General features: G+C 46.3%; 1 protein-coding gene across 14 annotated transcripts in view; it reads left to right on the top strand.

The window, feature by feature from the left end:
- Positions 1 to 7082: 7082 nt before the first annotated feature.
- The window catches only part of ALKBH8 (alkB homolog 8, tRNA methyltransferase), a 77506-nt gene continuing 57302 nt past the window's right edge, over positions 7083 to 27286 (top strand). For 2 of the 14 annotated variants that reach the window (XM_040482873.1, XM_040482870.1), the window contains exon 1: positions 21192 to 21300. Coding sequence is in view for 1 of the 14 variants with exons in the window: in XM_040482859.1 (XP_040338793.1) it covers positions 21209 to 21222 (14 nt within the window). In the remaining 13 variants the exon portion in view is untranslated. Of the gene's footprint in view, positions 7159 to 17740; positions 17853 to 21160; positions 21332 to 24792; positions 25091 to 25651; positions 25826 to 27286 lie in introns of those variants that run through there. The other 12 variants (XM_040482872.1, XM_040482869.1, XM_040482865.1 and 9 more) reach the window with 11 other exon arrangements.

The raw sequence follows: 27286 nt of genomic DNA, 5'->3' as shown, positions 1-27286 counted from the left end.
AGACTCCATGCTCAGGGCAGAGCCCAATAGGCTCAATCCCACGACCCTGGGATCATGACCTAAGCCGAAATCAAGAGTCGGACACTCAACTGACTGAGCCACCCAGGTGCCCCTGGCTCCTGGTTTCTAATTCATGGGGGATTGAAGTCTCCATTCCTAGAGAAAGGGACAGTTCTCATCACTGGAAGGAAAAATAGTTTTCCATTAAAAAAACACAAAACAAAACTGAGTGAGGGTCGGGAGGCATATGGAGAATCTTAAATTTGTACTTTTCTCAATCATTAATTTCACATATAGTTTTCATTAAAATAATTTTGTCATGTTATGCTCTTTACACGGTAAAACTACCAGTGGACAGGGGCGCCTGGGTGGCTCAGTCGGTTTAGCGTCCGACTTCGGCTCAGGTCATGATCTCACGGTTTGTGAGTTCGAACCCCGCATCAGGCTCTGTGCTAACAGCTCAGATCCTGGAGCCTGCTTCGGATTCTGTCTCCCTCTCTTTCTGCCCCTCCCATGCTCATGCTCTGTCTCTCTCTGTCTCAAAAATAAATAAACATTAAAAAAAAAAAAACTACCAGTGGACAGCATTTTGGTGACTTTTGTGAGCAGTCTATGTGGATGCAGTGAAGATTTTTGAATTAGGACCTAGTTTAGTTAAAAGAATTCTGTTGGACGCATAGTCTAGGATATTAATTATAAGAGTTAAAAAAAATCTCTGGCAATATTGCATTTAAAACAGATGGCTTGGTCATGCTAAAACTATTGAAAGGCTACAGTGGAGACATGATAACAAATATTACAGAACATAATGTTGTTGCAAGTCTCTCATTTCACCACAGACTGAATTTATGGGGTTCTTCTATTCCAAACTATTTTCCAATAAAAGTTCCATATGTTTACCTGACATGTGTACTGTACCACTTGCCTTAAACTTGAATATACTATTTACGTCACAATCAACATCAAACCTAACGGCTTTTTTTTTTTAATGTCTGTAGAGCAGAAGTTTTCGTTTTTATTTTGTAACTGAATAATTCTGATTCTTCTCAAAATCAATGTAATTGATTCATCTTCAGGTGAGACAACCCTGAAGATCAAGTTATAGTTGTTGGTGCTTTAAATTTATTTTTTCTTCAGAATCTACCAGCTTGTTGCTGAAAGAGGGAAAAATATAATAAAATGTGGCTTTTTCTGTAATAGTTATTTATGTGGTAGAGAAGAATTTGAGTTAAGTTTTAAGTATTGGGGATGCCTTTAAAATCTGTTCACTAATTTAAATCCTATATTATGTGACCTGTTGGCAAAAAATTCTGTACTGAGAAGCAAAAAAAAGTAATTTTTGTGACTATGTATTTATTTCCTGTCGAAAGCAACAGAGCCCCTCCCCACCCCCCATTTTGGAAGTATGAGTAGGTAATGTATTTTGAATAAATAAGGGATGGATGGATAGATAAGTGGATGGATGGGCAGATAAATGGAGGGAGGAGGGAGGGATGGGACATGGACAAGGCATTTATCTGTCCAGAATTTTCTGAGACTCACCAGATTTTCAAATATTTTTCTCTCGGGGCGCCTGGGTGGCTCAGTCAGTTAAGCGTCCGACTTCGGCTCAGGTCATGATCTCATGAACCCACAGGTTCGTGGGTTTAAGCCCCATGTTGGGCTCTGCACTGATAGGTCAGAGCCTGGAACCTGCTTCAGATTCTGTCTTCCTCTCACTCTGCCCCTCCCCCGCTCCTGCTCCTGCTCTGTCTCTCTCTGTGTCTCTCTCAAAAATAAACAAACATTAAAAAAATATTTTCTCTCATTGTCAGATTCCGTTTCAGATGATGAATCTCAATTTTTGGTTCAGAAGATGTGTTACCATATACGTGGAGATATTTCTCTTACTAATTTATTTATTTATTTATTTAAAAAAAAATTTTTTTTCAACGTTTATTTATTTTTGGGACAGAGAGAGACAGAGCATGAACGGGGGAGGGTCAGAGAGAGAGGGAGACACAGAATCGGAAACAGGCTCCAGGCTCTGAGCCATCAGCCCAGAGCCCGACGCGGGGCTCGAACTCACGGACCGCGAGATCGTGACCTGGCTGAAGTCGGACGCTTAACCGACTGCGCCACCCAGGCGCCCCTTCTCTTACTAATTTAATATGCAAACTAGAAAAAAAAAAGATTACCATGACATCCTGTCTTCGTGCTGGATTTATTGAGTGCTATGAGCTAGGTTCTGGTGGATAGTGGGGATGTGAAGGTAAATAATGTGGAGACCAGCCTCAAAAATAGTAGCAGTCTAGTAGCAAAAAGAGTCACGGAAACAGATAAATTTAAGGGGTGGACTGAAGAGATGGACAGGTGCCTGTGGGGCACCACTGGAGGGAGTGCCTGAGTCTGTGTGTCTTTAGTATGTCCGGGAATTCTGTACACACAGCAAAGCTTTTCCATCACAGAGCATGTCTCCTTGGAGCTCAGGGGCATGTCAGGACAGCACCCTGTGACTCGTGCGGTGTGGGTATGCAGCTGGTGGTTTTTAAGTGTGTTAGTCACACTAGGGAGCCACCTGCGGTGATGTGCATCTCAAAGTTTGACTTTCCAGCCCTTGAAATTCCGCATAACAGCCGGGCTGAGAGTACCTGCTCTTTTGTGATCGTAGGAAGGGTGTTTCTTCTGTGAAGCAGCTCTGGAATTCAAAAACATTATGTATCCATTCACAATTAACTTCCGTGGCTAAGATGACAGAGTGTTTCTTGAGGGTCTGCTATAAATGAGACACATTTCTAGGGAGATGCCGCGTAGTTAGGCCCTAGAAAGTAGTTGTAGCCCTGGGATGATAATAACAACACCTGAAGATAATAAAAAATAATAAAAATAGCTGACATCGCCACACCGCTCCCACAAGGTAGCAGGGGCCGCTGCACGCACTTTCTGTATGAACCCAGTTGACATGGGGGCTCTCGTGCCCCGGATTTAACTGATTTCTGTGGATTTGGGGATAAAGGGGACGAGAAATTTGTGTTTGGATGTGCTGGGAAATACTGTCCACTTGTAAAATCCCTGTTTAGTTTGCCGGATCACTTTAGCCAGTGTTTGCTTAGTGCCAGTATGGAAGGAGCTGCTACAGATGGCCAGATTATCAACCATTTTCGGAGGCAGAGAAGCAGCCAATGGTAATAAGGAGAACTTTTGATGCCGAGGAGCTACAAGTAGGTGAACCAATATGTCTTTTTTATTTATAACATCTCTTCTTTCATGAAAGTCAAACACATGCTTTACTTAAATCAAGTAGAATTCATTATATTTTTCCTATTCCCTGTTGCGCTCTTGTTTCTACATCAAAGTTCTAAGTGACTGGGGTGCCTCATAAGTAAATGTAAACAAGTATCATAAATTAAGAAACTAGGGGCAGAGGCACCCAAGAGAAAAATAAAAATCGCAACAGCCATGCCATTATGTTTTCAACATCGGCTTCAGGTGAAGGAAGTAAGGCACAAAATTACCCACAAAGGCTCTTTTTTTCTGTTGTTGCTCTCATTAAAATGCAGGAGGAACCCACTAGAAGAGTTAGTAGTTGCTCCGTCCTAACAGAACATAATTCCACGGTTATGTGATGGACTTGAACTGCAGGCATTTCCTTCTGTGATTGGAGAATTGGCTAAGAGATTCCTAGTACGCCTCGTTATATGGAGAGTGCCATCAAAACTGTGGGTAATGTTTTCATTCTAGTTGAAACGGAGTTTTGTTGAATAGGAGGGAAGGGGCCGGGAATATTTGGAGCAGGGGTTTTGCGTCAGAATATCGCTTGGGTAAACACTTCCCAAATAAACATGCTAGAACATCACCTAGGCTTAGGGAATCAGAATCCTTGGGGTGTGGGCCCCAGGTCTGTATGTGTTGGAAAACTCTCTCAGGTGACTCTAATACACACAGCTGATTAAGAACCACGTGCCTAGAAGATCAGCCAAGTTCTGCAAAAGCATAAACGGCAGTTCCTTTGGTTCCTATTTTATTATATTCTTGCAATAAAATAACAAAATGTGTATGTTTTAAGCTTTGGTGACACTTTTAAAATCTGTTCACTAATTTAAATCCTTCGAAACAAGCCTGTTGTGAATAGAATAGGAGGTGGTTATCCACCCCCCCCCCTTTTCTTTCTGCCTAAGTGGAACTATATTAACTAGCACGACAGCGAGGGCATTTAATGGGCACTCCAGAGAGGGAAGCAATGTTTGCCATCATTTACCAGGAACACTGATTAGGCTGTGGTAGGCCTGGTAAGGCCATGAGAGACTGGGCCAGTTCGTTTACAGAGCAGCACGATGTGGAGGACGGGTCTGGGGGAAGAGTCTTAAATTTTTTTTTTTTTTCAACGTTTATTTATTTTTGGGACAGAGAGAGACAGAGCATGAATGGCGGAGGGGCAGAGAAAGAGGGAGACACAGAATCGGAAACAGGCTCCAGGCTCTGAGCCATCAGCCCAGAGCCTGATGCGGGGCTCGAACTCACGGACCGCGAGATCGTGACCTGGCTGAAGTCGGACGCTTAACCGACTGCACCACCCAGGCGCCCCAAGGGGGAAGAGTCTTAAAACAAAATATTTCTCTAGAAGAATGTCCCTTGTTCATAAGGCCTTACTTTGTGCCAGGCCTCATTCAGAACTCTTTGCTGGCATCGGGCCGTTTCATCGTTGTAACAACCATAAAGCTGAGTTCTTCTGTGATGCTCACCTTCAAATGAGGAACTGGAGGCAAGGTGAGGTCAAGGTCACAAAGCTGGCAAGATTCCAGGCAGTCTGCCTGCATGTTGGAATGAACAGGGGATACTGTCTCTCAAAGTCATGTAGTTGACTGCAGTTTGGTAGAAGGGATGATGAGTGCGAGTTTTATTCTGTTGTGGGTTTTTTTTTTTTTTTTTACTGATTGTTAGAAGCAGCCCCATGCACAGTGGCAGCCTGGGGCGTATTTTGGAAGCCGGGGAGGACGTGGGTTTGTCGCCATTTGCTGAGACCATGCACACCTCCCCCAGCTGCTGTCCTCAGTCGCCTTCTCTCCTTTGTCTTCCCCCTTCCTCCTTGCCCCACCGCTCCTCCTTTTCCACTGCTCAGGCTATTAGTCTAGAGACTTCACCTGCAGAAATTCTTAGCGCTCTCCAGAACCCTCGGGTCTAAACAGGCAGAGTGCGAGAAGAAAGGCAAGCGTAGACCGGGCAAAGGAGGCACGGGTAAGAGTCCTGTGGAGGGGAGAAGCCTAAAGGGGCGGGGATGTATCCAAGGGAGTGGAGGGACGGCTGTCCCTGGTGCCTTTCCCTGCTGTCTGGACACGATTAGGCTCATGAGAAGCTGCAGGAAAGGGAGGTGGGTACACGTCTGAAATGAATGAGCTCCAGAGCGTGAAGCAGGGGAGGACTCCCTGCACACAGGGCCCGTCTTTATTCCTCGTCTGCAGATGGGAGGGGCAGCGGCGGCCAGGGAGGGAGAGGGAGGCCCAGTCCTTAGGCTGGGCCGGACCACCACCTGCTGGTAAGGCCCTCGTCCCAGGTACGTGTCGGTGACATTGCAAAATCATGTCATGCTACAGCGAAAGAGACTTTGGAAATATTTGAGTCAGGTAATTTTTAAAACTTTTAGCCACCGAAGCCATATGAACGGCCTTCTACGGTGAACCCCCAAACGTAAAACTGACAGAGGCGGATGTGCTGTCGATGAAGCGGGCGCAGGCCAGTGTCCCTCCCCTCCGTGCTTGGTGACCGCCTATGGTATCACTAGGACACCCTGAGGCTCCGAGAAATGCAACGTACAACCCAGCAGTTTGGTCTCACGGCCCCATTTTACGGAGATGTAGGTGAGGTGCGGAAAGACCCCCAGACCTGCTGGAATGAAATGCCCCTCGCTCGTGACCCCCGTACCGCGTTCTCTGATGTACCTCGCTGCCTCTCCACCAGCGAGCAGAGTACATCTACAAACACGTGTCACACTCTCCATGTACCGGCTCGACCCCGGGGGCTATAATGGAAGACAGAACGGTGGAAGCCTTCCAACAGTTGGTCGCTTCCCTGGGGAAAACTGAATTAACGATGTAAAAGTGGACGAGTCGAGGGGGGACCTACCTGACCCCCGAGGGAAGGAGTGGTGTCAGCCAGACCTATCCACCTCTGTTTCCTGCGGGCGCTCAGACGTTCCCACAGCGGGAGCCTCCTGAACGTGCCCTCCGTCCTTGACCTCTCACCTGTAGGCTCAAACCTGCCCCCCACGCTTCCCCCTGGAGGGAGTGAAAGGCCCCACCAGGGCTCCTCCCGGCCGCTCCGTTTCCGTCCCGTCTCCAGACGCGTTTCCTGCCCGCTGCTTCTGAGCCCGCGTCATGGAACTCGCTTTTCCTGAAACTGAAACTTGCGGAGTCGACTTTGTCCTTCAAGGCCGGTGACTGGGGGCTTTTACCTGCTGGTCCATTTCCCTGAACACGTTCGCTGGGTTTCCCATAATTGCCTGCTGTTGAATGTTTGTCTCCTTCTCGCCGTTTGGGGACAACTCTGCCACCCCGTTGCCTGCATGTCACCGATGGGTCTGCCTGGCTTCCTGGGTGCACTGTCTCCCGGCCACCCTGCCGGGCCGGTTCTGGTTCTGCCTCTTCCCTTCGGCTTTAAGCAGCCCGTGCCAACAGTGGCTGAAGAGGTCCCGTCTCTGCCTTCGGGCTTCTCCTGGTCTTAGCTGCTATTAGACTGAGTCTGGTCTGTCCTCACCTGCGTGCACGTGTATCTTTTAGGCCTTTGTGTCACCGCGGGCCCGGAGAGTTGTTTTCGGCGACCTGATTTGCAAAGAAGAGCAGGAGTGTCCTAGCAGCCTCACCTGGACCTTCCTGGCCGCGACTGCACCCTGGGAACACTGGCTCTGTGGGGTCCAGAGCAGTGGTCACTGCGGGAGAACGCTGCTCTGAGGCCTTACGTCTCCTTCCTCACCGAGAAGGATCACCTCTTCAAGACCCAGCATCTGGGCCGTCTCATCAGGGTGCGACCCACCGCTCTGACAGTTCAACACGTGTGGAGGAGTTAGAGAAGTCTGACTAGCTGTTTGCCGCTGACCTAACCTTTTCCGATTTTTCTAGGTCCTAGAATCCAGTCGCGGTCTCGTCTGATCACATGAAAATCCGGCCGAAGGTCAAGAGCCTCAAGGTAAGCAGCCTGCTGGGTGAATAACAGCCCCCAGGACGGCATTTGTGGAAAAGGCCCCGACAAATCTTGGGGGAGGAAAACGAAGCTGGTGTGCCAGAGAAGCAGTAAACCAGCTTTTATTTATTTATTTATTTATTTCAATGTTTATTTATTTTTGGGACAGAGAGAGACAGAGCATGAACAGGGGAGGGGCAGAGAGAGAGGGAGACACAGAATCGGAAACAGGCTCCAGGCTCCAAGCCATCAGCTCAGAGACTGACGTGGGGCTCGAACTCACAGACCGCGAGATCGTGACCTGGCTGAAGTCGGACGCTTAACCGACTGCGCCACCCAGGCGCCCCAAAACCAGCTTTTAAATCCAGGGTTAGAAGTCTTTCTCCAGGTGAAACTGAAGTGCATCGCGGCACAGAGGAGCTCAAGCCCCCAGTGTTTGCAGCGGACCTAGGTCAACGGTAGGAGTCTGGGGATTTCCCAGCCGTGTGTCCAGTGCGCCCCAAGCTGGGGGTGGCTCATTTGCATAGCAAAGGGCTGACGGCTCTCCCCTGTCTGGGCTGCTTTGTATTATCCACTGGTGGCATTTGTATATCACTTGGGACTCTGGCTTCCTGGCCAGTGCTTGGGATGGAAATTGCCCTTCTAATCGCACTGGACCTTTGTCAACCTTGACTACTTCTTTAGCGACACTATGAGCTGGAGCCTCAGTGCCCAGGTCCATACAAAACCTCACCTACAGGCACTTACTTCTTGTACTTCTCCCAGCACTTTTTTTGTTGTTGTTGTTAATTTATTTTTTTAATTTACATACAAGTTAACATGTAGTGCAATAATGATTTCAGGCGTAGATTCCTTAATGTCTCTTACCCATTTAGCCCATCCCCCCGACCCCCTCCAGTAGCCTTCTGTTTTCCATAGTTAAGAGTCTCTTATGTTTTGTCCCCCTCCGTTTTTATATTAGTTTTGCTTCCCTTCCCTTATGTTCATCTGTTTTGTCTCTTAAAGTCCTCATATGAGTGAAGTCGTGTGATATTTGTCTCTCTAATTTCACTTAGCATAATACCCTCTAGTTCCATCCACGTAGTTGCAAATGGCAAGATTTCATTCTTTTTGATTGCCAAGTAATACTCCATTGTATATATATATCACATCTTCTTTATCCATTAATCCATCGATGGACATTTGGACTCTTTCCATACTTAGGATATTGTTGATATTGCTGCTATAAACCTGGGGGTGCATGAGCCTTTTCAAAACAGCATACCCGTATCCCTTGGATAAATACCTAGTAGTACAATTGCTGGGTTGTAGGGTAGTTCTACTTTTAGTTTTTTGAGGAACCTCCATACTGTTTTCCAGAGTGGCTGCACCAGCTTGCATTCCCACCAGCAGTGCAAAAGAGATCCTCTCTCTCCACATCCTTGCCAACTGTTGTTGCCTGAGTTCTTCATGTTAGCCATTCTGACAGGTGTAAGGTGGTATCTCGTTATTGTTTTGATTTGTATTTCTCCGATGATGAGTGATGTGGGGCATTTTTTCATGTGTCGGTTGGCCATCTGGATGTCTTCTTTGGAGAAGTGTCTATTCATGTCTTTTGCCCATTTCTTCACCAGATTATTTGTTTTTTGGGTGTTGAGTTTGATAAGTTCTTTATAGATTTTGAAGACTAACCCTTTGTCTGATATGTTGTTTGCAAATGTCTTCTCTCGTTCTTTCAGTTGCCTTTTAGTTTTGCTGACTGACTGTTTCCTTTGCCATGCAGAAGCTTTTTATTTTGATGAGGTCCCGGTAGTTCATTTTTGCTTTCGTTTCCCTTGCCTCTGGAGATGTGTTGAGTAAGAAGTTGCTGCGGCCAAGATCAAAGAGGTTTTTTGATGGCTTCCTGTCTTACATTGAGGTCTTTCATCCATTTTGAGTTTATTTTTGTGTGTGTTGTAAGAAAGTGGTCCAGGTTCATTCTTCTGCATGTCGCTGTCCAGTGTTCCCAGCACCACTTGCTGAAGAGACTGTCTTTCTTCCATTGGATATTTTTTCCTGCTTTGTCAAAGAGTAGTTGGCCATATGTCTGTGGGTCCATTTCTGGGTTCTCTATTCTGTTCCATTGATCTTTGTGTCTGTTTTTGTGCCAGTACCATACTGTGTTGATGATTACAGCTTTGTAATACAGCTTGAAGTCCGGGATTGTGATGCTTCCTGCTTTGGTTTTCTTTTTCAAGATTGCTTTGGCTATTCGGAGTCTTTTCTGGCTCCATACACGTTTTAGGATTGTTTGTTCTAGCTCTGTGAAGAATGCTCGTGTTGTTTTGGCAGGGATTGCATTAAATATGTAGATTGCTTTGGGTAGTATCGCCATTTTAACAATATTTGTTCTTCCTATCCAGGAGCATGGAATCTTTTTCCATTTTTTGGTGTCTTCTTCAATTTCTTTCATGAACTTTCTATAGTTTTCAGTGTATAGATTTTTCACCTCTCTGGTTAGATTTATTCCTAGGTATTTTATGGTTTTTCTGCAACTGTAAGTGGGATCGATTCCTTGATTTCTCTTTCTGTCGCTTCATTGTTGGTGAATAGGAATGCAACTGATTTCTGTGCATTGATTTTATACCCTGCAACTTTGCTGAATTCATGAATCAGTTCTAGCAGTTTTTTGGTGGAATCTTTTGGGTTTTCCATATAGAGTATCATGTCATCTGCGAAGAGTGAAAGTTTGTCCTCCTCCTGGCCGATTTGGATGCCTTTTATTTCTTTGTGTTGTCTGATTGCAGAGGCTAAGACTTCCAATACTATGTTGAATAACAGTGGCGAGAGTGGTCCCAGCACTTCTTATTTGGCGTGGCACACCCTGATTCTAACCTGACACACCTGAGCATTGGGCCTTCCATGAAATCTACCTCTTCCATGGTCTGTGATATCTTAGTGTGGAGACAGGCATTCCATAGCTAATGGATGACGTCCTCAGTCTCCCCCACAGTGTATATGGGAGCAAGGAGGGGGTTCTCACTATTTTTTAATGGTCCTAGGGGCTAGATCATGGTTATCAAAGTCTGAAAGTCAAATTCCTAAGGAATTTCTATATATCAGACTTCCTTGGAGGCTCTCTGGCCCCATTTGTGCAAGAAACAAACCCAGGGTCTTCTGACTCTGGTTTTGCTTGCTTACCATCCTTGACCTGGGGACCATCTCTGCCAAGCACTTGTTCCTAACCTGACTGACCAGGAGATAGGACCTTGGAATCTGAAGTGAAGGAGCAGGGAGTTGGACCTAGCAGGAGCTCTGCTGAGGCCAAACTCTGTATCTGAGGCTCAGCACAAGGTCCTATTCCTTAAAAGAAGGATAGGTGACTGATTTGGTGCTTAATCCTGGGCTCTGGACCAGACAGACAACCTGGTAAAACCCTGCTTTAATCAAAAAGTGTGGCTAAGGGAGGGAGTATTCCTGAAGCACATTTTCCCTCAGGAAATGGCAATGGTGGCTGAAATCTGAGTGTTTTTGTTTAGAACGTCAAACAAAGCTTCTTGGCTCTTCTTCAGTTAGGCGTTTGACCCTATTTCTTACCGTCCACATCCCTAGGAACTTAAAGCTCCAGCCATCACCTTCTGCCATCGACTTGATTAGAACTAATGCCCATTCTAGATCATGTTGTGACTGAGCCGTGCTTTATAAGATAGCACAGCCAAGGATGCAAGGCATCGTGCTAGACATAATTCCTCACGGTAATACTGTCTCTCCTTGTGGTGATGAGGTCTGACCCAGCCTCAACAACAATCTCTTCAAGATCCTGGGAAAAAACATTAATTGGCCTTTGTTTATCTAAATGACACCTTGGCTTCGTTCCTTATTCCTGTATTTACTTTAACAGTTAATGAAAAGTAAGGGGACATTTGTGATCTGCACCATTTGATTTTAGCTGCTCTCACAGATCACTTCAGTAGGGCTCAAGAAACTGAAGGACCCCCAAACACAGGATGGCTGTGTGTTGCCAAAATACCACCTAACTCAGACCAGACTCCCCCCTTGGGGATGCTCCCCACCACTACTTCAAGAACTCACGGACCCAGATGTCCAGCCTAGATCTTTGGCTCTGGCCAGTGTTGTCAACATTTTCTGTTCCCAGTCAGATTTGCTTTTCTGGGACACCTGGGTGGCTCAGTCAGTGAAGCATCTGACTCTTGACTCTGATCAGGACTCAGGTCCTGACCTCATGGTTTGTGAGATTGAGCCCCACGTTGGGCTCTGTGCTGACAGTATGGAGCCTGCTTGGGATTCTCTCTCACCTCTCTCTCTGCCTCTTGCCCGCGTGCACTTTCTGTCTCTCTTTCAAAAAATAAATAAACACTAAAAAAATAAAAAAAGGATTTGCTTTTCTGCTTTGTTCTAGGACTCAAATCCCTATTCATCATTTCTGCTTCTTACTGAAATGCTTTGGTATCTCTGTTACTTCTGCTTGATTTTTGTTGGTAGGAACCGGGCTGACTTCTGAGAGACCCTTTGCTACCCTGGCTTCGTGGCATCTGTTCAATATGCCCAACCCTTTCTGCTGGGACTCTGAATGGAGAAACCTGTGATCATTTCAGTGACAAGGCACCTCCTAAAGGCTTCCGTACCTGCCAGGAGCCTCTAGTGATTCCGGAGGTCTTGAGGCAGGGTCCTGATTTCAGAGTGTGGACATTTGCTCAGGATTCCGTTTATTTTTTCCCCCCTACAAGTTCCCGCTTCTGCTGCTGCCATCTCCTGGTTGGAGGTACCTACTACATATGGCTCCGTGCTTCCTGTGTTTCTTTAGGTCCTGGATGCCCATTCATTAAACAATTCATTCCTAACTCCTTTTGTTTGGAATTGCTGAATTCCCAGCAGAGGCTTGTCTGACCGCTTCACCCCATGCAGTCTCCTCGGGTTAGATTAGAGCCAGTGAACACGAGGCCACTGCCACAATAACATTTACAGTGGTTGGACCGAGAGAGCATTTAAAACTATGGATGAATTTGTAGTAGGAGGGACGACCCAAGAAATCTGTCGGAGACCCCTAAACCTCCAACAGTGATTTTGGCAGGCACAGAAACCATTTTTTAAAAATTTGAGATCATGTCACCTGTATCACCACGTTAATAATTCAACTTCACTAAGTTTCTGGTTTCAAATGATTTTTCAAAGCTATCTGTTTCCATCACGGTGTGTTAAATTTCACGAAGAACTCCGTAATCAGTGCTAATTAATTATTAATTCCTCATCCTGAGACTGTCAACAGGCTTCCTAGAGATGTTGAAAAGTAAATTCTAGGTTTAGTTAACTTCCTATTAACCACATGGTCTCTGAGGCCAGGATTTTCAACGGGAGAGAAACTGATAGTAGCCAATCTTTTGTTTCTGACACTGGAAGCTGGAGGAGCTGAAAAAACAAGACAGTTAATACTGCTTGTCTTTTAAAAAAATTTGAGAATAGAGGGACACCTAGGTGGCTCAGTTGGTCATGCATCTGACTTAAGCTCAGGTCATGATCTCACAGTGTGTGGGTTTGAGCCCCGTGTCGGGCTGTCTGCTGTCAGCACAGAGCCTGCTTTGGATTTTCTGTCCTTGTCTCTTGGCCCTTCCCCTACTCACGCTGTCTCTCTCCCTCTCTCAAAAATAAACATTAAAAAAAAAAATTGGTAATAGAGCATCTAAACTTGCAATCAAGATTCTGGACTCACCCTCTTTATGGAAGGATAAAAGTTATACTCTGTAAATTATTCTTGCATGGGCTGCTTAAAAGATGCAACCATTTAGACAAGACATTTTTTCATGTTTGTCCTGTCTATATTTGTCTCAATAACACTTGGGTAGTTGTCAGAATATCAATGGACATTTTCCTACAGGAGTGTCCTTGAACTTAATGCATACAAATGGAAAAGGAGGGACACTGTGTTGACTCGTGTCTCTGTCACTAACTGTGTGATCTTGGGAAAACTGCTTCACCTCTCTGAGCCTTAGTTTCCACATTGGTAAAATTGAGAACATAAAACTTATGCCTAGGGTTGTTTTTGTTGTTAGGATTAAACTTTTTTTTTTTTCAACTTTTATTTATTTTTGGGACAGAGAGAGACAGAGCATGAACGGGGGAGGGGCAGAGAGACAGGGAGACACAGAATGGGAAACAGGCTCCAGGCTCTGAGCCATCAGCCCAGAGCCCGACGCGGGGCTCGAACTCACGGACCGCGAGATCGTGACCTGGCTGAAGTCAGACGCTCAACCGACTGCGCCACCCAGGCGCCCCTGTTGTTAGGATTAAATGATAACGTACGTTAAGTGTTAGTACTTGCCAAAAAATAGTAGATAGATATGTTTTAACATATAAAAAACTGAGCTCTTTTATTCCTGTGAGAACACAGACGTGAATGTAAATCAGTCTCTTAAAAATGTCCCCTATTTAACCAGCTTACACTTTGTCTTTAAGGCTCAGTTCCTACATCTATAAAATGGGCTGTGGAGATGGCAATAATTACAATTGTTCTGAGACAGACATTTGATGGGTTCTCTAATGTGATGATCTGAATGCTGTATCAGCTGGTTTCTTGGTCCCTCATTGTACCTTATGCATTGAAAACATTTCACCTAAAATAAATCCCAAATGTATTAGAACCCTGGCGCTCTGTTACTCGGGGAATTTTTCTTGGTAGAATTTTTCTTCAATGGTCGAGTGTTTGCAAAAGCAGCAGGATGGCTTGTGAAATGTGCGGATTGTTGGGCCCTAGCCCCCTGAGATTTTGAGATGCACCCTATACTCTTCCGGGGCTCAGAGAAGCTATTTAAACTTAGGTTTGCTTTCAGTTGACTCCTGTTGTCTCGTGGGGTCTGTAACTCTTCATTTTTAACAACGACTCCAGTGATGCTGGTGGCGGCCAGTCTGAGGGCCATGCCTGGAGAAACATGCCCTCGTGCTGTGGTCTCTAATGTGCAGTTTGCACGGCTGAGAGTATCTGGAAGACGCTGGAAATTCTGCTAATCGTGTTACATAAAGCAAGTGAATCTCCACTCATGGTTCATCTACTGGAGGCTTCGTCAGGCCTGCGCGTCAGATTGTCACGTGTCCGGGACTTGGAGAGATGCTCTAAAAGAGGAGCGGTGTGGGAGTTCTCAGGCACAGGGGCTGCCGTGGCTGCCTTCCCTGCTTTGCCTTAAGCACGGTGTGATTTGGGTGCCTGGTAAGTGCTTACGTAATCCAAAAACTATTTTTGCAAAATGGACAAGTGGGCTAGAAAATTCTAAATTCCCTCCAGTGAGGGGGAATAAAGAGAAGTCCAGCCCCACCAATGAAAAATGGCAGAATTGATGCTGCTAGCCTGAGGTCATCATTAGCCACAAAGTGAAACCCGAGACCATTTAACCACATGTAACAAGAAGCAATCGTCATGAGAATATGAAGTGTGGATTTATATCTAGCACAGTTAATGAGGAAGCTTACCGTCTCTGGGCAAGTATCTTTTTGTTTCAGTGTGTTTTTGAGAGATTAATGATAACAGGAAGCCATCGAGGTAGACATTTTTAAAGGATTGTTTTTTAAATTTTTAAGAGAATTTTTGTCTTGTAAAGGGACACGTTTCATTTAATTATGTTTTTCAATGTTTACTTATTTATTTTGAGAGACAAAGAGCAAGTGAGCAGGGGAGGGGCAGAGAGAGAGAGAGAGAGAGGGAGAGAGAGGATCCCAAACAGGCTCCATGCTGTCAGCACAGAGCCTGATGCCAGGCTCAAACCCATGAACCGCAAACTTGGGATCATGACCTGAGCTGAGATCAAGAGTCAGATGCTTAACCCACTGAGCCACCCAGGTGTCCCTCGATCCTAACCTTTTTAAAGCCATAAATCCCAGTACTCTGGCCACCCCAAAGGTTTTCCTGTACCCAGAGTGGTCTGCTCTTTATTCTATTTATGAAAAGTATGTTGCAGGAAAAAAAAATATTCTGGGAAGTAAGCAGGTCTTCAGCCTCAAGAACAAATCATTTTGTGTGTTTGTTGGCGGGGGTGGGGGGGGGCAATTAAAACATTGTTTTACAGCTAAAATGTTATGTTTTGTAACTGACCAAAAAAATCCCAGAAACAATCCTCCAAGCAGTGTTTTATGTTCTGTATAACAAATTGCAGGCTGGCCCCTTTCCTTTTTTCTTTTCCTTTTTTTTTTTTTGCCTCTAATTACTGCATGGGAATTTCACCATATGACAACCCGCAAACTTTTCATTGAATTTTTATCACCAGAGCATGAATAATGCATTCAGTCTTGAAATGTCACTGTGAACATCAAATGCTTTCCCATTATGCATTCTTGCTGGAGTTTCAAGAAGCCAGCGATCCGGGAAGCAGCAGAGACAAAAGTTTGGAAAGGAAATTTGATACAAACTTGTCATTTACCTAGGAGGGATAAAATAAGTCGCAGAAGAGTAAGTGGAAAGACTGAGAAATGAAAGTGTATTTTTAAAACCATAAGGAGGAAAAAAAAATAATAAAACTTGCCAGTGGGGACAAGCGGGGAAAAAGCCAGAAGGTAGCCAGGAACAAATGGTCTGGGGTGGGAGCAAGGGAAATGAGAAAACTCCTAAGCATAGGAATTGAGTTTGAAAGTGTCGTGAAATGGCATCACAATTTGGAACCATAGTAAAAATGTAAGAAGTCTCAGGGTCTGTTGGGAACATCTTCAAATATTTTCTGATTGAGGAGTCTTGAAGTAGAGATGTAATGCTATTAGAAACCTACCTTGGGGGGCGCCTCGGTGGCTCAGTGTGTTGAGCGTCCAACTTCGGCTCAGGTCATGATCTCACGGCTTGTGAGTTTGGGCCCCACATCGGGTTCTGTGCTGACAGCTCAGAGCCTGGAGCCTGCTTCGGATTCTGTCTCCTCCCCACTTGTGCTCTGTCTCTCTGTCTCTCAAAAATAAATAAGTGTGAAAAATTATAAAAAAAAAAAGAATCCTACCTTTGAATGCTGTGTTAGTTTATCACAGCACTCACCCTTCTAGCAACGCTGTCCCTTAGGTTTTAAGATAAATCCAGCCAGGTCAACTGTTCTGTCCTTTTATGGAATATACTGTCACTTGTCTACCCAACAGTTGTCTTCCTGTTTATTTCTTGCTAACAGAAACCTAATTTTAGAGTTTATGCCATCAAGGTCTCTTGATCTCGGGGAGGATGGGCCTCATCCCAGCCCCATGGAATTAATGATGATTAGCCTAAAGCAGCCATGGAAATCCCACGCTAGTGATCGGTCAGAGGGTAAACACATGTTTTTCTATTGCTGCTGTAACACATAGGCACACATCTATTACTTCACAGTTTTGTAGGCCCTAAGTTTGCGCTGGCTCACTTGGTTTCTCTGCTCTGAGTTTCATAAGCACAGAATCAAGGGGTCAGCTGGCTGGGCCCTGACTACAAGGCTCTAGGAAGGATTTGCTTCCAAGCCTATACAGATTGTGGGCAGAATCCAGTTCCTTGTGGCTGGAAATGTGGAAATGTCCCCATTTCCTTGCTGGCTACCAGCTGGGGGCTGGTTCTAGCTTATAGAAGCCTCTCTCCAGACGCTGCACACAGACTCTTACTTCTTGGAGACAGCAACAATATATCAAATCCTTCACACTTGAAATCTTTTTGATTTCTTCCACTTGAACTGTCTTGCTCTGGCTGGAGTAGATGTTCTGTTGTTTAAGGAGTTGGGTGGTTATATTGGGCCCCTGGATACTCTATTTTAAAGTTTGCAAACTTTAATTATACCTGCATATTCACAGGTTCCAATGTTTAGAGTGTGGTTATCTTTGGGGGTCCATTATTCTTCCTACCGCAGTATGCAACTCATGTCTGCTCAAAGAAATAAGAGGGAGTCCATTGGGACTGAATGGACTCCATTTCCTGAATGAAAAAGACATAGACTCTGCTCCTTTTTTCCAGCTAGAGACACTAGTATGATGACAAGATATCTGGAGCAGCAGCAGCCACCTTGTAACCAGGAGACATCAAGAATGAGGATAAAAAGTGAACATACAAAGGATGGTGGAGTGGGAGTGTAGAAAGCACCTGGGTTCTTGATGACATTTTGGAACAGGAGGACCAAAACCAGTGATTGTTTTGGTCTGGATGGCTTGTCAGTTGAGGGAAAAAATACTTTTTAAGCAGTCTGCCTAGGTTTCTGTCCCTGGCAACTAAAAGCAATTCTGAGTGATATGTTGCTCCTAGCCTTAATTCCCAGAGCTCTACTGTGGGACAGACTTCTGCTTTTCCATGCTTAAAATGTAGTAGTGACTAGCCCGATAAAATTCATTTATACACTAATTCATTATAAATGTCTTCAGTGGTGGTGCCAATGTTAGCTTCACCTTGAGACTGGGGTCAGGATTACAGGGTCCAGGAGTCAGAAGACTATAACCCATGAGCCAAATCCTGCTGGCATAAGCCAGGGGAGTTAAGGAGGGTTTTTAGATTTTTTTAAAGGGTTGTTTAAAAGCAAACAAACAAAAAGGACAAAAAAAGAATATGTGACCGGAGACCATGGGTGGCCACAAAGCTGAAAATATTTACTTTCTGGTTCTTTTACAGAAAAATGTTGCCACCCCTGCATCAGTCACTCAGAGGACAATAATAATCATGACGCTGAGATGAGGTTTACTAAGGAGAGAGTCATTAGGTCAGCATTTAAGGCCTTAGAGAAATTATTATAGATCACCATGTAAAGCTTTTGGCACAGGTAAGGATGAATTCTATCTTCAAATTAAGTTTCTTTTCAGCTCAACATTGATTGGATTTCTATTATTACAAGACTATGGAAGACCCTGGAGTTACATAATGCAATACAACAGGGTCTTAGTGCAGCTGAAAATTGCTCCAGGGAGTCCTCTTCTCTGGGAGACACGATCCATGCAGTATTCCAAGCAAGAGATAAGGGCCAGTATAAAAAGGATTGCATGAAAAATTAAAAAAAAAAGTTTACTTATTTGAGAGAGAGAGAGAGAGTGAGCGTGAGCAGGGGAGGAGCAGAGAGAGAGAGGGAGAGCGAGAATCCCAAGCAGGCTCCCTGCTGTTGGCACAGAGCCTAATGTGGGGCTCCATCCCATGAGCCATGAGATCATGACCTGACCATCCCATGACCTGATCATGACCGAAATCGAGTTGGACACCTGACTGACTGAGCCCCCCAAGAGCTACTGCATGCATAATTTTATACGTATCCACCTCTTTCTAAGGATATATTGTCACGGATGGACAGCAGGTAGTTAGAAATTTGTGTCTGTAACTTAAGGTCTGAAGGGTAGAAAAGGAACAAACAACCATTTAATGGCTACTTTATAGTAATGATTACATCAATCCCAAATCAATGCCATCTTGTAGTTTCTACTTCAGGTCATTCCCCAATGCCTGTGTTGTTTTCACTAAACCAAACTCCCTCCTACAAGGAAGCCAGGGGTGAAGATAAAAGATGAAGGAGTGATTCACAAATCTTTCACACTCTGGGGAAGTAGGGAAAGACTATAGAATAAGAGAAAAGCGTCAAATACACAACCTGAAGGGTTGCTTGCATTTAATTGTGGAAACATGAAGGCAAGCTAGCAAAAAACCCTGAAAACAAGTGATCGGAACGTGTAGAGACCTAAGAAAGAGAAGTTTCATGGAGGCTAAGAAGCTCAAAAGCTTTAAAAGCTTCAGCACAGGGGCGCCTGGGTGGCGCAGTCGGTTACCGACTTCAGCCAGGTCACGATCTCGCGTGATCTCCCGTGATCTCGCGTGAGTTCGAGCCCCGCGTCGGGCTCTGGGCTGGTGGCTCAGAGCCTGGAGCCTGTTTCCGATTCTGTGTCTCCCTCTCTCTCTGCCCCTCCCCCATTCATGCTCTGTCTCTCTCTGTCCCCAAAATAAATAAACGTTGAAAAAAAAAAGTTAAAAAAAAAAAAAAAAGCTTCAGCACATTCCAGCTGGGTGGATAAGCACATGAAACAATTGAACTTGGCCAACAGGAGATATTTTATGTTGTTCAATTTGGGAGCCACTAGCCACATGCAGCTGTTTAAAATTTTTAAATGTTTATTTTTGAGAGACAGAGCATGAATGGGGGGAGGGGCAGAGAGAGAGGGGGACACAGAATCTTAAGCAGGCTCCAGGCTCTAGGCTCTGAGCTGCCAGCACAGTGCCCTATGCGGGGCTCGAACTCATGAGTCCTGAAACCATGACCTGAGCCGAAGTTGGACGCTCAATCGAATGAGCCACCCAGGCACCCCACAGCTGTTAAAATTGAATCAAAACTCAATAAAAATTTTTATTTATTTATTTATTTATTTATTTATTTATTTATTTATTGAGCACTTGAGCGGGGGAGGAGCAGAGAAAGAGGGAGAGAGAAAATCCTAAGCAGCCTCTGCCCTGTCAGCACAGAGCCTGAAAGGGGGGTGGGGGTGGGGGCTGGAACCCATGAACTGTGAGATCATGACCTTGGCTGAAACCGAGAATTGGACGCTTAACTGACTGAGTCACCCAGGTGCCCCTCGATAAAATTTTTTAAAACTAAAAATTCAGGGGCGCCTGGGTGGCGCAGTCGGTTAAGCGTCCGACTTCAGCCAGGTCACGATCTCGCGGTCCGTGAGTTCGAGCACCGCGTCAGGCTCTGGGCTGATGGCTCAGAGCCTGGAGCCTGTTTCCGATTCTGTGTCTCCCTCTCTCTCTGCCCCTCCCCCGTTCATGCTCTGTCTCTCTCTGTCCCAAAAATAAATAAACGTTGAAAAAAAAAATTAAAAAAAAAAACTAAACTAAAAATTCAGTTCTTCAGTTGTACCTTACTAGCCACATTTGAAATGCTCAAAAGCCACATATGGCTAGTGGCTAACATATCGGGCGCCTACATTGCCATCATCACAAAGCCCTGTTGGAGTGTGTTTTTGAAAGCATCCAGTTGTGCAGAAGTAAGAACGCAATGGGGGAGATTGAAGAGGTTGTCCCTTATGCCCTCCCGTGGTGAGGGTGACTTGACCTCTCCAGCTTGCACCTGGCCTCTTCACTTTTGCAATTGGGACTTCCCCTCACACTCTTTCCTGGACTGTTGCAGTGGCTGCCTTTCTGCCTCCCGACTTCTGTTCTTTCCTGCTTCTAACCTCCTCTCCGTGAAAACCCTTCCTCCGCTCAGCAACACTCTCGTTGGGGCCATGTTTCCCGGGCCGGTCCAACCTCAGCTTTCGCTGCCCCTCCACTGTGCTGGGGTGCGGATGGGGGCAGCACATCAGCGCTGCGGAAAGTGATCTCCTCCAAGCTCCTGGCTCCACTTCCTTCCCTGCGCTCACGCGGTTCCTAATACAATGCGGGCTGAATGGTGATCAGTGCAGTCGTGTCACACGGATAACACTGGAGTCGCAACAATGGCTAGCCCTCATCCTCTCCTGTTAACACCTTTTTCTTTTCCGTGCGCTAAGCCTGGGTCCTGGTTAACCGTTTGCTACCGTGCTTTTTTTTTTTTTTTTAACCAGTGCAACAGCCTGTTAAATAGTCTTCTTTAGTTCCTCGTCCCGCCTCCCAGCGGAAGCTCTGGTCCCAGACCCGCAGGACAGGATGGTTTCTGTGATCACAGAGCGTCTTCCCTGACTCGGGGCGGCCCCTCTTCCCTGCCCTGCACCCGCCTCGGCGTTCTTCCACACGTCTTCCTGTCGCTGTATGGTACTCACCATCCCCGGGCACGTTCGTGCATATTCCCTGTCCTCTCTGTGGCCCACGCGATGTCACCTTCCAGACCCCAGGGTCCTCGCCCGTCCCTCTTAGAAGATTCGGGAGGAAAGGTGCTCAAGGCCCAAGGAGTAGGGGGGACAGGGGGAGCATCATTGAGGGACCGAGGGACACAACCGGCTTGGCAGTGCCCACCTGGGGAGCTATGCAGAGTAAGGAGCACTCCCAACCCTCACTATTCCCGAGAATAAGACAACCACACCTTGATGGTACCACACAGCCATTTACGGGCGGCGGATCTAGGCCGGGGGAGTGGCCGAGGCCCTCGGGGCGGCGAAGGGGATTGTGGGAGCGCTCCTCGCCGCCCCGCAGACTCACGGGAAATGTAGTGCAGTTTCCTCCAACATGGCTGCGCCCAGGTGAGGGGATGCGCCTGTAGCCGCCGCCGCTTTCGGGGACAAACCGGTGAGGCTGGCGAAGGAGAGGGCGCCGGCGCGGTGAGAGCCCAACGTGGGCCGTGGCGGAGATGTGAGGCACTTGTCAGAGGCGGGAGGGGTGGCTGCAACGCCGCGTTGTCCTGTCGGCCTCTTCCGGTCTCCTCTGACCGCCTCACCCCGTGGGCCTCGGCACGGAGGGAGGGGAGGGGTGGCCGGAGCGGGCCCCTGGGACGGTCCGTGGGCTGCGGGGTGTCTGTGCGTCGTCTGGTCGTGTCGCTGTGTGAGGTGCACGTGTGTGTGTGCGCGCGCGGTGCGGATGCTCACGTGACTTCGGTGTCGCTCTTGGGTTTGCTGTGGGGTTGGGGACTGGCGGTCGCGGCCTGGGGAGTGTTCGGCTGGCGCGATTAGGGCTTGTCCGACCTGTGCATTGAAAGAAGGGCGTTGCTCGTGGGGTTGGGCGGCTCACACAGCTCGCTCTTCCTGTGCTCCAGTTTGAGCAGTCCCGGAGGCCTTGTGGCCGTTGGTGGTGCCAGGCTCTGGTTTTAGTTGATTTCGTTTTACGGGCGTTTACCGATTCCCGCTGTCTGCCGGGCACTTTCTCTGTGACCTCAAGTAGACAGTATTTTTCTGGGCGAGCCCATCACGCAGACGGGTAGTTGTGATACAATCTGAAAAGTGCACAGATAGAGATACACTACGCATTAGTGAAACATTGAAGAGGGCCGCCAGACTCAGAATTCTGAGTGGCTTGGGAGGGTAGAAGGCAAGGTTAGGTAAATTTAGTGAGTATAGGCCTACTCAGTAAACGTTTATTGGGTGGTTACTTGTTGCCAGATCCTGTTTTTTGTTGTTGTTGTTTTTCTTACTTTTTTTTTTTTAAAGTTTATTTTGAGACACAGAGAGAGGGACAAGTGGAGGAGGGACAGAGGGAGAGAGAGAGAGAAAGAGGGAGGGAGAGAAAGAATCCCAAGCAGGTTCCTCGCTGTCAGCACAGAGCGCCATGTGGGGCCGGGTCTCATGAACAGCGAGATCATGACCTGAGCCAAAATCAAGAGTGGGACGCTGAACTGACTGAGCCAGCCAGGTGTCCCTAGATCCTAGGGTGTTCTTCAGAGTAGGTGTTCTTCAAAGAATTAAAACAGTGAAATGACAAGTGACAAGTGAAATGACAACCATTTACAATTTCAGGGGCACCTGGGTGGCTCAGTCATTTAAGCATCTGACTCTTGGTTTCGTCTCAGGTCATGATCTTGTGAGTTGGAGCCCCTTATCAGGCTGGCTGCTTGAGATCTCTGTCTCTCTCTGCCCTCCACCACTCACAGTTTCTCTCTCAAAAATAAACATTATAAAAATTTAATTTTCAGGGCACCTGGGTGGCTCAGTGAAGCCTCCTACTCTTGATTTTGGCTCAGGTCAGGATCTCACAGTGGTGAGACTGAGCCCTGAGTTGGACTCTGTGCTGGGCATGCAACGTACTTAAGGTTCTCTTTTTTTCCCTCTATTCCTCCTGTCTCCCCTCACCCTTACCCATTCACTCTTTCAAAAAAAGGTTTTTAATTTTATTTTTTATTAAAAAAAATTTTTTTTAATGTTTATTTATTTTTGAGAGAGAGACAGAGTGCAAGCAGGGGAGGGGCAGAGAGAGAGGGAAACGCAGAGCCTGAAGCAGGCTCCAGGCTCTGAGCTGTCAGCTCAGACACAGGGCTTGAACCGACGAGTTGTGAGATCATGACCTGAGCCAAAGTCCCACACTTAACCGACTGAGCCACATGGGTGTCCCTTTAATTTTCTTTTTTAATAGGAATGCAATTTGAATAGCTGCTAAATTCAAAAGTTATGAAAGAAGAAAGCTCCCTCTCATTCCGGTACCCATCTACCCATTTCCCCTTCCTGGAGGCAACCCTTACCACTAATCTTGTATGTTCTGGAGATTTGTGTGTGCAGCCTATATACCTGTGCTGTAGTTTATAAACAGGGCTCATTTGATAGGAATTTGCCTACAAGCACAGGAGCATTTTTCTTTCCTTCTCTCTCCCTCCCTGTCTCTCTCTCTCTCTCTCTTTCTTTCTTTCTTTGTCTCTTTCTTTCTTTCTTTCTTTTCCTTCCTTCCTTCCTTCCTTCCTTCCTTCCTTCCTTCCTTCCTTCCTTCCTTCCTTCCTTTCTTTCTTTCTTTCTTTCTTTCTTTCTTTCTGTTTTTATTTTTGAAAGAGAGCCAGAGCACGAGCCAGAGATGGACAGAGAGAGAGACACACACACAGAATCTGAAGCAGGCTCCAGGCTCTGAACTGTAAGCACAGAGCCCGACATAGGGCTTGAACTCACAAAGCATGAGATCATGACCTGATTCAAAGTCCGATGCTTAACTGACTGAGCCACCCACATGCCACCAGGAACATTTTTCTATGCTTCTTTGGTTAATTATAGGCACCCCGTTGTTCAAGGAGGAGGACACATACTACTGTTACCACTTGGGATATCCAATAGGATATGTCGGGGTTCAGCTTACTAGCAGAGTCTGTGTGATCTCCAAACTCTTGTGTCCTACAGAGAATGTGCTTTAGACTTTGATTAGACTGGACTCACCATGGCTAGTAGGCTGTCTGGTAAATCGTGATCTCACTCCCGTCACACTCCCACAACATGGCAAGCAGCATCCAAACCTTTGTGCAGTGGTAGAAATTTCTTGGTGAGGGAAGTGGGTTTTTTAGAAAGAGGGCACCTCCAGACCTCAGCAGCTGCTAGCAGCCTGCTCCTGGTTGAGGTGACTCAGACCTGCTGGGCCAGTGCATTGCCACGTCCCTGTAACGGGAAGAAACGAGCCTCCGTGGCTACCCGGATTTGTCTTTCTTCACGTGTAATAATGTTGTTTGAGGGAGGAAGGGAAAGAGGATGACAGAGTGTGGTCATGAGGCTCCATCTGCTGGCACTGGGCTCTTAGTGTCGTACTTTTACACACATGTATCCAACATCTTTTCTTTCTCATTTCTTCCACTTTGCAGTCTTTGCTCATGTGGCATGTAAAGAAAAAAAAAATCTTAATGCGTCCATCCCTTGTTTTCCATTTCACACTGCAAAAATGCCGTTCCAAAGGTCATGATCTTGGGATAGAATGGCAATGAGATAGTTCTTTGAGGGCCCTCAGCTTTCCTTTGTCTTCTTAAACCATTCTGATCTGGCTCTTCTGGAAGTCACCAAATAATTATTAATAGGCGTATTTAATCCTTTTAAGAAATTTGTGACGTAGTGTCAGAGATTAACACAGCCAGACACTAAAGTGGTGAAAACAGATTAAAAAAAAATTTTTTTTCAACGTTTTTATTTATTTATGGGACAGACAGAGACAGAGCATGAACGGGGGAGGGGCAGAGAGAGAGGGAGACACAGAATCGGAAACAGGCTCCAGGCTCCGAGCCATCAGCCCAGAGCCTGACGCGGGGCTCGAACTCACGGACCGCGAGATGGTGACCTGGCTGAAGTCGGACGCTTAACCGACTGCGCCACCCAGGCGCCCCTGAAAACAGATTTTAATTAGTAACTACTGACAGTAGGAGAAAGAGCTCAGCTCCGTTCCAGTTTGTGAGAAATGATTCGGATGTTTTAAAGGGAGACTAGGAAGGGAGAGCAGAGCAGGGACTCCGTAGGGCCAGAGAAGAGTTACAAAGGATTGGTCCGTGCAAATGCAGTACCAGCCAGCCGTGTTTGCTGCTAGCAGTTATCACAGTTAGGATTCTGTCCTTCTGTGGAGACTGGGACAGAGGCCCCATCCTTCCCGATGACTGCATTCCAAAGGAATGGCTCTTAGGTCCTTGAGAGCAACACTTCGGAGCAGCAAGAGATACATATTCCAACTGTAGTTACCTTTCAATAAATACTTTAAGAAGGGGAGGTCAGGGGTCTGTTGACAGGTGTTGCTGGAACAAATGGCACACTTTCCTGGCAGCATTTTTAGTTTTCTCAGGCAGGCTTTTAATGGGGGTGCTGGGGACATCCTGGCTTTATGCTGCTGGAAGCCATAGAAGAGTTTGGTCAGATTTTTTAGTGCAGGGTTTAGGTGGAGTTACGTGCCGGGAACAGGCACTGTTATCCCCCCATTTTACAGGTGGGGAGCCTAAGCACAGAAATGAATAAGTCACCCAGGATCATACTGCTAATAAGTGGTAGAGCGGAGATTTGAGTGGACAACCGGGACCCCTGAACACTGTGTTACACTGTCCCTTAGCAGTGACAGAGGCTCCGGGGAGGCCATGTAATCCTGGTCCTCAAAGAGCGCGTAGTCCAGTGGAAGGGACCAGATGCTGGAAACAGATCATTGTAATTCGTGCAGTTTTAAAAATACCCATTCAGCTGTCCTCTGCCTGTCTGTTGAGGACACCAAAAGCTTTCTCTCTCACCTGGTTTCTTCTCCTTTTAGCCACTTCACACTGTCGCCCGCCAGCCAGGCACCGCAACTCCGTACCTCGCCACGACCTCACACACGTTCTCTCCTAAATCCCACCCACTACCGTCTCGTCCTGACCTTCTTCTGACGTCTGGAGTCAGCCCGGTGTCCCGAGTGCCATCACTAGCCTGAGACTCTGCCGTATTAGTGAGTGGCCTGTGTTTCCTCTTGCCCTCACGTCTGGGGAGTCACCAGGCCCTCCTGATCGTACTAGAACTTTCCCCGTGTCCTCCCCTGTCCCTGTTTCCTTTCTTCTTTCTTCCCTCCTTTCCTTTCTTCTTCTTCTTTCCTTTCTTCTTCCTCCACCCCGATCCTCCTGTCGGTTTCCACCTGGTGGGCTGGATTATCGAAGGTCCTCTTGCCTCCCCCTCCCCTGTTGTGCTGTGCAGCCCGCCTGTTGTCGCGGCCTTCCCTCTCTCACGCGCACTCCGTGTGCCAGGTAAGCTCCTTCCTGGCTGTTGTTTCAGCTGACTCAGCATTTTCTCTCTAGACGTAAAGATGGCTAATTAGAGTTTGGGCTGTTTATGAGCTGTTTTGGAGTATGATTTTATTTAACTTCCTACATTTATGTTGTTTGCTAACTTTGGAGGCTTTCAAGTGGGTGACGAGTGGGATCAGCGGGTCAGCCATCATTCCCTGCTCTAAAATTTTGCCTACCTCTCACTGCCTTTGCCAGACGCATCCAATTCTGTGTTGAGCTTCTGTTGTCTCGCTCGAAAGCCTCCTTCCGAATGGCTCTGTGTTCCTCCTGTCCTTCAGTGCTCAGCTCAAGTCGGCTTCTGATTTGAAGTTCCCCCAGATTTTTCCAGTTAACATCAATCTTATTTTTCTTCTAATTCACGGCACATCTGAAGACTGTACAGCTAACAATTGTAGAAAGATGTGTCATTCTTTCATTGCTTAGCGTCTGTGTGTTTTCCTCAGCTACGTGTAAGCTGCCTGTTATAGTTGTGGGCTGCACGCGCTGAGACCGTCCGTAGGCACGTGTGTATTTGCCCATCATCATCCGTTTATCCCTTCCACACATTTCCCTTGAGCACCTGCTCTCTTGGGGTTTACCTCCTGAGGGGGGAATTAAGCCAACAAAGGAATCATCACAACTTATGTTAAATTCTGTGACTGAAATAAGTAGGCTACTGTAATAAAGCATGACGTAGGGTCCTGATTTGGGTCGTGTGAAGGCCTTTTTGGGAAAGTGCTCGGTAACGACTTGCTGACTGGCATATTTTAGTAGAAGGCAAACACAGTTCTAGGGGTTCTTATGTCTGTATTTAAAAACCATAGAATTATATAACATGTACTGCTTAAAAATAAAATATACCTGAACCTCCATGTAACTTAAGAAAGACCTTGATGCTTTGTATGTGCCTTTTATATCACCTTCCTCTCCTGCCCCGCAGGAATAACTTTTCTCCTGCATTTTCTGTTTATTATTTCTTTGCTTTTCCTTGCATTTTGCTATGTATGTATTTCTAAACAATATATGGCTTACTTTTGGGTTTTGAAGGTATGTCAGTAGAATCGTACTATATATTCTGTGAATTTTTTTGTTTCATTTGTTCCTTTTTTTTTCTTCTCTCCTAACATTATGTTTGTGAAATTTGTCTG

The sequence above is a fragment of the Herpailurus yagouaroundi genome, unplaced genomic scaffold, assembly GCF_014898765.1.
Source record: "Herpailurus yagouaroundi ecotype Mexico unplaced genomic scaffold, PumYag 161, whole genome shotgun sequence".
NCBI classification, from domain to species: Eukaryota; Metazoa; Chordata; class Mammalia; order Carnivora; family Felidae; genus Herpailurus; species Herpailurus yagouaroundi.
Note: the sequence above shows the minus strand (reverse complement) of the source record. Positions and strands in the feature narration are given on the sequence as shown.